Here is a 9,199-nt window from a genome sequence, read left to right on the forward strand (position 1 = left end):
GTTTTTACATGATTCATAGTTGGGGGCAGTTAGGTCTTCAAACACCCACCTTGCCCATGGTCCTGTTGTGAAACAGGCATCACCTTCTCAGGCCAATGCAGGTAGCAGGCCTGGGCCCAGAGGATGGCCACACTGTGGAGAGCCACACAATGGAGTGGAACCTAGTGGTCTGCCAGTCCCAGAAGGCAGCTTTGATCCCTGATGTTTTCTTTAAGCCATAGCCATCGCCGGGCAGTGGTGGCGCACGCCTTTAATCCCAGCACTTGGGAGGCAGAGCCAGGCGGATCTCTGTGAGTTCGAGGCCAGCCTGGGCTACCAAGTGAGTTCCAGGAAAGGTGCAAAGCTACACAAGAGAAACCCTGTCTCGAAAAAAACCAAAAAAAAAAAAATAAGCCATAGCCATCAAAAGTGAGCAAACAGGACCTGGCTCCTTACCCTTCCATGGTAGCCCAGGCTTCCTGGCAAGTTTCTGGAGGAAAACTAAAGTTAGTTTTCCCTGGGACAGAGCTTAGCTGGGCACAGTAAACACAAAACCATTACACAAGTAGTAACACATGCCTTTAATCCCAGCCAGGGCTACACAGAGAAACCCCATTGCACAGGTAAAATGCTTTTCTCATGTACAGATCACATTCAAATAATGCATCACCTCTGGACACTGAACAGCGAGCCCTGGCTCTTCTGTGAGCCCCCCAAGAAAGCATAAACCATGGCTTCTAAAGAGTTCCTTCTCCAGCCAGGTATGGGAGCACACACCTTCCCCTTTAATCCCGGCACTCGGAGCAGAAGCAGGTGGGTTTGAGGCCAGCCTGGTCTACAAAGCCAAGTTCTAGGACATCTAGGGCTATTAGATTGACTCTCTCTCTCTCAAAAAAAAAGTTTCTTCTCGTGAAAGAAAGAGAGAGAGAGAGAGAGAGAGAGAGAGAGAGAGAGAGAGAGAGAGAGAGAGAGAGAGAGAGATCTGATTCTACAGGACTTTGCCAGCATCATCTGAAACTATACACTCCTTGCCTTAAAACCTGGCTTTGGTTTCTTTGGTCCAGTAGACCTAAGTCTGGGGGTATATATACACCACTCAGTCAACCTCCATCTTCTTTTTCTGCAAAGAATCGATGAAGGCTTGCCACTCTGTTGGGTAAAAGCGCTTATAGACATTGACCTTATTTCGAATCTGTTTTGGGGTATCTTGATAATAATTCTTCTCATCCCGGGCCATAGCCTAGAAAGAAAGACAACATGAGGGCCACATCTAAATCCTGGATTGCCTAAATTGAGCATGTCACCTCCTAACCTTGAGGTCCAGATTTCTCACCTCAAAAGCCATTAGAGATCTGGAGAGTTGGATCAGAGGTTAAGAGCAACTGGCTGTTCTTAGAGGACCCAGCATGGTTCACAGCCGTCTATAACTCCAGTCCTACGAGATCCGATGCCCTCTTCTGACTCTCATAGGCACCAGACACACATGTGGTGCACATACATACATGCAGGCAAAACACTCACATACATAAAATAATAAAGGAAAAAAAAAAGAAAGGAGGCAGATCTCTGTGAGTTTGAGGCCAGCCTGGTCTATTTTGAGTTCCAGGACAGCCAGGGCTATATAGAGAGACCCTGTCTTTTTTTTCCTTTTTCTTTTTTTTTTTAGATAGGGTTTCACTGTGTATCCCTGGCCGGCCTTGAACTCACAGATATCTACCTGCCTCTGCCTCCCAAGTGCTGCGATTAAAGGCACCACCGCCCTGATGAAAGACTTTGTCTTAAAAACAAACAGCCAGAGACATGGAGCCCTCCTGCACTGCAGGGCTGGGAAAGGGTTCCCTTCTTAGAGAGGGACCAGGCAAGCCTGAAAGAGCAGTGAGGAGTTCACACCCCATCATAATCAATTACTTCCATTTAAGTGCAGAGGTCCAGCATACCAGATCTAGGGTCTCTAATAGTCCTGTCTATCCTGGTGCACGCCTTTAATCCCAGCACTCAAGAGGCAGAGGCAGATGGATCTCTGTGAGTTCGAGGCCAGCCTGGACTACAGATCGAGATCCGAGATCCAGGACAACCAAGGCTGTTACACAGTGAAGCCCTGTGTCAAAAAACAAACAAATGTGTGCAAGCAGGCTGGGTAAACAGATCTTTTTAAAAAGCCAGGGAAATTCCTACCACATGTGCTTTTGTATAGGAGGCTGGAATTTAATCAAATGAATTTGCAAAATGAAGCAAAAGTTAGCACTCAAAACCAAACAAAAAACAAGGAAATGGTTCAGCAAGTAAAAGCACTTGCTACATGTCTTGGTTATGTTTTCTATGGCTGTAACAAAACATCATGACCAAAAACAACTTGGGGAGGAAAGAGTTTACTTGGCTTATACATTCTGAGTCATGGTCCTTGGAGGCAGGAGCTGATGCAGAGGCCACAGGAGTGCTGCTTACTGGCTTGCTCAGCCTGCTTTCTTATAGAACCCAGGGCCACTAAGAAAATTGGAGCCTGGTGTGGTGGTACACGCCTTTAATCCCAGCACTTGGGAGGCAGAGGCAGGTGGATCTCTGTGAGTTCGAGGCCAGCCTGGTCTACTGAGCAAGTTCTAAGACAGCTAGAGCTACACAGAGAAGCCCTGTCTAAAACAAACAAACAAAACGAAAGGAAAAAGAAAAGAAAGAAAGAAAATCCCCTCTAGGCTTGCCTTCAGCCTAATAAATATTTTCTCAACTGAGGCTCCCTCCTCTCCAGTGACTCTAGCTTGTGTCAAGTTGACATAAACCTAGCCAGCACATTATGTAAGCCTCATTTTCTGAGTTCATTCCCCAGAACCTATATAAAAAGACAAATTTAGTGGTGTGCATTCATAATCCCAGTACTTCCACAGGGTGATGGGAGACAGAAAAAGAAGAATGGAATACAAGGCCAGCTAACCTGGATTACGCAGCACAGCAGCAAAAATGGGAAACCCTGCCTCAGTAAGATGGATGTCAAGAATTTTCCTCTGAAAATTGTCTTCTGACACACACACCCCCCACACACACACAATCCAAAGAAGGACCAAAGGGCTGGAGAGAGAGCTCACAGGTTAAGAGTTCTCATTCACATGGCATCTCGTTACAAAGGATCCAATACCTTCTGAGCCCCACAGGTACCAAGCGTGCATGTGATGCACATACACATACATACAGCAAAACACTCACACATAAAAACCTCTAAACAATGGGATGCTTTCTTAGACTCCTCTTTCATTCTATTTAATTGCAGAACAGGCTGAAACAGTCCAGTGTATTTTCCCAATAAGCCCAAGCGGTTCTTCCCAGTATGCCTCACCTTATAGTCTTCCCCATGATTTTCCACCATATAATGAACATATTCAATGAGGTCCCGAGACAAGGTATTTCCTTTCTTCTCTGGGAGGCTGGCTTCTGCCTCCAGCTCTGGGGTAAAAGAAGCCAGAAATGGAATAAGGCACTACCTTCTGCTTTATTTGAGCTGACCAAACACCCCTCCATCCAATCCCACGACACAAGACCTATACTAACAGCACATTCCCATATTCAAAGCTAGAGCTCTCTTTTTCAAGCCCTAAAATCCCAAAGTCAGTCTCCCACCACTACTCATCCACCAGTGTGGCAACTCCCTGAAAAGTAATTCTTAAGTTATGATTTAACATGAAATACACTAAGCTTCCCAGTCTTAATCAGTACCAGGCCTGAGGGCACAGACAAGGAAAGCTGGGCTCCTTTCCAGCTCTGTTACCACCAGAAGAGCTCTTCCTGGTGTATTTGGCCAGTATTTGAAATGGGAAGGTCTGAATTGCTGAACACTAGGGCTGCAAGGCTAGACCCAGATACCTCACTGCTCCACAGGAAGGGATAATCGGGGCCATGGAGCTAAACCAAAGTGGCCTCCAGTTCATGGAGAGCTTCAGCTGTATAACTACACTCTGTCCAAGCAAACAAAATCCACAAATAAAAGCAGAGTGTGCTTTCCCAGCATGAACAAGACCGTGAATTCAATCTCAGCACAGCTAGGAGAAAAGAAAAGCTAGGCAAATGGGCAAAATATAGAAATGATATAGTCAAATCTGATCTAAGTGTAAGGCACTAAAATTTCTTACAGTCAAAATCATCTTTGACCTGGTTGTCAAAGGCAGCCTCAGCTTTGCAAAACCAAAGTTCAGGAGAGCTGATATATAGCAGAATATATTCAACATGATTGAACTATACATTTTATTTATTTGTTTTTTGCTTTTTCAAGACAGGGTTTCTTGTGTAGCTCTGGCCATCCTTGAACTCTGTAAACCAGGTTGGCTTCGAACTCAAGAGATTTAACTATCTCTGCCTCTCAAGTGCTGGGACTAAAGGCATGTGCCACCACCACCCAGCCAAACTGTACATTTTTAAAAGGCCAAGAAGGTAAACTTTATGTAATTTTTTAGCTACAATTTAAAAATTAAAAAAAAAATTAATTCTTACAGGGGTGGCATATACCTTTAATTCCAGAACTTATGAAACAGAGAGAGGCAGGAGGATCTCTGTGAGTTCAAGGCCAGCCAGGGCAACACAGACCCTGTCTAGAGAAAAAACAAAAACAATTATAAATAATACTACATTAAGTGAATGTAGTTTTGTATATACAGTCAGGTGTAGTAATTCTTCTTTTCCCCCATATTGAACTGTGTAAAATTCTTATGTGAATCACAAAGATAAGCTAAAGACAGGACTTAAGTAATTTCATATCAAACATGTCTATTCAAATCAGGAGATGTGGTAAGAAAAACAAAAAGCAAAAACAAGGCCGGGCGGTGGTGGCGCACGCCTTTAATCCCAGCACTTGGGAGGCAGAGCCAGGCGGATCTCTGTGAGTTCGAGGCCAGCCTTGGCTACCAAGTGAGTTCCAGGAAAGGTGCAAAGCTACACAGAGAAACCCTGTCTCGAAAAACAAAAAAAAAAAAAAAAAAAAAAAAACCAAAAAAAAAAAAAAAGCAAAAACAAACAAAAAATCCCCACCTGAATGGAGGTATGTATAGGTAAAAGGTTGAGTATATACTTAGCATTCATGAGGCCCTGGGTTCAATTCCCAACTCACATATACAAAAATAAAAATAAGCCCACAATAAGCAAGGGAAAGGGTAGGTAAGAATTGCAGAATATTCTTTCTTTCCTGCAGGGTCAAACACACAGGGAAATTAGATTTGTCACTGGAAAGATTAAATGACAGCAGAATCTCTACAAATAGTTCATCTTTAAGTTCCTGAGAAACTGGGGACAAACCTGATACCGCTTTCTTCTTCATCCTTTCAGACACCTAATTTTATCTTCTGTGAATGTCTCTGTCTTACCTTAGTTCATACATTTAAATCTCATCAATATTAGAAAATGTCTCAGCTATGACACAGTACTACTTCTGAGCCCTGGATCAGATTGTTTCTCCTCTCTGAATCTTGGTCTCTCCCACTGTAGTGAAGAGACTGAGTGCCTTTCCAGCTTTGATAGGGCAGCATGGTGGCCTAGAACACAGCCCACACTCACCATTTACCACATAGGGCTTCCGCACAAGATCCTTGGGTCTCTCCTCCATGTCTACCTCCATGGCCTTTACCTGTAAAGAACAAAGCCTATGAGACCAATAGACAAGCACTTTGAACAGAGAAAGTTTGACCAGGATTAAAGAAGGACGCTGACAACCACAACACAACTATACTTGATATAAGAAAATCCCTGCCAGAGGTCAGGCAGAACTAGATAACAAGAACTAGTCCCCTGAAGTCCCAACAACTAACTCTACCAAGAGAAGCACAGGCAGAGCTATCAAGATGGACCGCCGGAGTTCAACCCCTAGAGCCCACAGGGGAAAGAGAACCAACTCCTGTCCTCTGACCTTCACCCAAGCACCACAGTATGCTCATATCCATGCTCATAGATATCACACCCATTTTTTTTTTTTAAAGAAACAAGCAATTCATCTTTCTATGACTACATATTTCTTACTCTGCTGTGTGGTAAGAGTGAAACAATGCACATGAAAAGTGCTTTATAAGTTACAAGAGAGTGATGTCAGATGTCTTCTCCATGTCAGTTACCTGGCAGTACTTAGATACAGCTTTACGTTTGTTTAAAAAAACTGGTGTGGGGCTGGAAAGATGGCTCAGAGGTTAAGAGCACTGACTGCTCTTCCAGAGGTCCTGAGTTCAATTCCCAGCAACCACATGGTGGCTCAGAACCATCTGTAATGAGATCTGGCACCCTCCTCTGTATACATAATAAATAAATAAATCTTAGAAAAAAAAAAAGAAATTAAAGATGCTATTGTATGAATCGTTTAAAAAAAAAAAAAAAAAAAAAAACTGGTGTGCCACTTTCCACTTCCAGGAAGGACTAGAGAAAAGCCTGCCCAAAGTCAATGGACCAAATTCAGTCAGCAAGCCCATCTATTAGGTTAACTAACCTGCCACAACTTATGATTCCTGGGAATTTAGTAAAGAACAAAACACAAGATTATGTTAAAGGATTAAGAGGCACATTCAATATACAGCTGTGCAAATGAATAATATACCATCATGTACTTAAAATTACTATGAATTGAAATAAAGCAGGAAAGAGGCTAGTGGATGAAGTGGGGTGCTATTTTTGAAAGGTGCAAAGGTGGTCCAGATAGATTTGTTGGGAAGTAAGCAGATGTCTCAGGTGAAGAATAACCGAAGGCAGTATAGGAAACAAAGATCTCTGGCTCTGAACAGTCAAGGACAGAAAAAAAAGACACATTCTAGAAGATTCCACCGAGCTCCCAAACAGGCCCGAGAAGAAATGGTGAGTGGGGGAGGAATGATACTACAAACCAAGCCCATATGTGTGCTGAGGAGGGAGTGTGAGTCGTTACGGGGCTTTGACCAGAATTAGTGAAAGCAAAATAACTTTGTCGAAAATATGGGAAGGGTGTGTGTGGGAGATCAAATTCTGAAACTCAGCTCAATGTAGGATGGTGGAGAAGGAAAAGAGGAAAGGCTTAGGGTGGAGAGGAGGAAAATGCCTGAACCTTGCTTTATCAGTACCTTCCTCTTACGGAGGGGAACCGCCTTGTTGGGGTCCATGGCCAACCCCATCTCCGCCAGGTTCTGCCGCACGGATTTGGTGTGGTCCCAGGCATGTCGGATGTGGGAGCTAACGGCAAAGAAAGAGAGACCGAGATTCTGTCACCTCGCCGTCGATCCTGCCAGCCGAGGCCCCTGCCTCCGAACTGGCCCCTCACCACTCGATCCGTGGCGCTGCCTTCCGACGAGCATTCCGGTTCAAACGCTTTCGGTTGACATTGTAACCGAACTTCTGCCTCCTGGTCTTTCCCTTGGCCTTGGGCATCGCGCAGTCGGCCGCACCAGAAGCTCAAACTCCGAAGCAGCAGCACAAACTCTGGAGCACACTCTCGGAGCCGCGTGTTAACACGCTCCGTCCCCCAGCGCGCGCAGGGATTCCCGGGAAATGTAGTCTTTTTAGTGGCGCCGCCACATGGATTTACTACAACTCCTAGAATGCACCTGGCAGTGGCGCCTGCGTACTACCCTCAGCAGGCTATTCCCCCGCCCTCGTGGTGACCTCATCAGAAGGCGGAGTTCGGTGTCCGGATTTTTGTCCTACCTGTTCCTGTGCCGGCGGGTATGGCGGCTCCCGGTCCTGTGAATCCAGAGGCGCCATTCGATCCGTCCAAGACCCCAGTCATCGAGGGCTTCAGCCCCACGGTGTACAGCAACTCAGAGAGCTTCAAGGAGAAATTTATTCGCAAGACCCGTGAGAACCCAATGGTCCCCATAGGTAAGTGTGTGCTTTAGGAACGGAAGACCGAGGCGATAGTGGTTTCCTGGGGGAATGAAATAGGGAAGGACCAGGTACGCTTTGGGTATGGGAAGGGGAGCGGACCGAGATGTGACGAGAGGATGGGGCGGGGAGGACTAAAACGGATCGGAACGTGTTGCGGGGCTTGATGAAACCAACTCTAGAACAACCCGCTCCCGCCCTCCTGTTGTCGTCTCTAAATAGTGGCTCTGGGAAAGCGGGGGCGGGCTACATCCTCAAGGAACCTGCGGGACCCAACCTGTTGCCCCTGTGTGTGTTGTCCTCCCCCCAGGCTGTCTGGGTACGGCGGCTGCCCTCTCCTATGGCCTTTACTGCTTCCACCGCGGCCAGAGCCATCGCTCCCAGATAATGATGCGCACCCGGATCGCTGCCCAGGGTTTCACGGTCGTAGCCATCTTGTTGGGATTAGCGGCCTCTGCTATGAAGTCTCGACCCTGAGTGTATGGTCGGGCCCTGAAAGCTCCATGGAAATCATTATAAAACCCAGGAGCAACAAACAGCCCTGTCAGATTTATCCCGTCCTTTTCTGACAGTACCCTATTGTCATTTGGGTGAGGGAGTGGCTGGTTTTTGTGACTGATTTCTGCCTCCTCTCCATCCCCTCCCGAAATCCCAGGTTCACTTCAGTTGGGTTGCATACTAAAAATTTGTGATGCGTCCCCTTAACTACTTACTTAATAAAAACTTAATACACTTGTAATGTGATGAATTCTTTCTTAATCTCACTCCCATGGTTAAAACCATGATTTTTGGTCTATGGTTTTTTTGTTTTGTTTTTTTCGAGACAGGGATTTTCCGTGTAGTTTTGGTACCTGTCCTGGATCTCGCGCTGTAGACCAGGCTGGCTTCGAACTCACAGAGATCCACCTGGCTCTGCCTCCCGAGTACTGGGAAAAAAGGCGTGCGCCACCGCCGCCTGGCCTGGTCTATGTTTTTAGGAAAGAACAGGATATTGGTAGGATTGGCCTCTAGAAATCAGCGCGGCCTGATAGTACCTATAGCCTCAACTATTCTGAAGGTTGAGGGAGAAGAATCTTGCCTGTGAGTAAATTCAAGAGTTCAAGGTCAGCTAGTAGAGTAACTTAGTGAGACCCTATATCAAAATTTAAAATGGCCTGGAGCTACAGCTCTGGTACAGAATGTGGTCCTTGTGAGGCCCTAGGTTCAATCTCCAGTTGTGAGAGAGGAACACTGAGCCTAGTGCCACTCAAACATTCCTGGTAACAGTCAAATCACATGGCCACAAGTTAAAAGGAGAGATTCCCAAATGTCCATCCTTGGGATTCTAGTTTAGTGAGCCAAAATTGGTTTGGTGGAATAGGGGGAACTTTGCCAGCAACTTTCAAGTTTCTATAGCCTTTGGATAAGGGCTGTC

At 45.7% G+C, this 9,199-nt stretch overlaps 2 protein-coding genes across 2 annotated transcripts; one reads left to right on the forward strand and one right to left on the reverse strand.

Moving 5' to 3' along the window:
- Positions 1 to 545: 545 nt before the first annotated feature.
- Nop16 (NOP16 nucleolar protein) lies at positions 546 to 7,445 on the reverse strand. The gene is made up of 5 exons (XM_006976821.4): positions 7,226 to 7,445; positions 7,029 to 7,137; positions 5,509 to 5,578; positions 3,305 to 3,411; positions 546 to 1,219 (listed from the first exon to the last, which is right to left on the reverse strand). The coding sequence occupies exons 1-5, from the start codon at positions 7,330 to 7,332 to the stop codon at positions 1,076 to 1,078; spliced, it is 537 nt and encodes a 178-aa protein (XP_006976883.1). The 5' UTR covers positions 7,333 to 7,445; the 3' UTR covers positions 546 to 1,075.
- A 117-nt stretch (positions 7,446 to 7,562) lies between these two features.
- Higd2a (HIG1 hypoxia inducible domain family member 2A) lies at positions 7,563 to 8,524 on the forward strand. The gene is made up of 2 exons (XM_006976822.4): positions 7,563 to 7,782; positions 8,096 to 8,524. Exons 1-2 carry the CDS (start codon positions 7,629 to 7,631, stop codon positions 8,260 to 8,262), a joined length of 321 nt encoding a protein of 106 aa, XP_006976884.1. The 5' UTR covers positions 7,563 to 7,628; the 3' UTR covers positions 8,263 to 8,524.
- Positions 8,525 to 9,199: the final 675 nt, after the last annotated feature.

Source organism: Peromyscus maniculatus, chromosome 5 (genome assembly GCF_049852395.1).
Source record: "Peromyscus maniculatus bairdii isolate BWxNUB_F1_BW_parent chromosome 5, HU_Pman_BW_mat_3.1, whole genome shotgun sequence".
In the NCBI taxonomy this organism is placed as follows: Eukaryota; Metazoa; Chordata; class Mammalia; order Rodentia; family Cricetidae; genus Peromyscus; species Peromyscus maniculatus.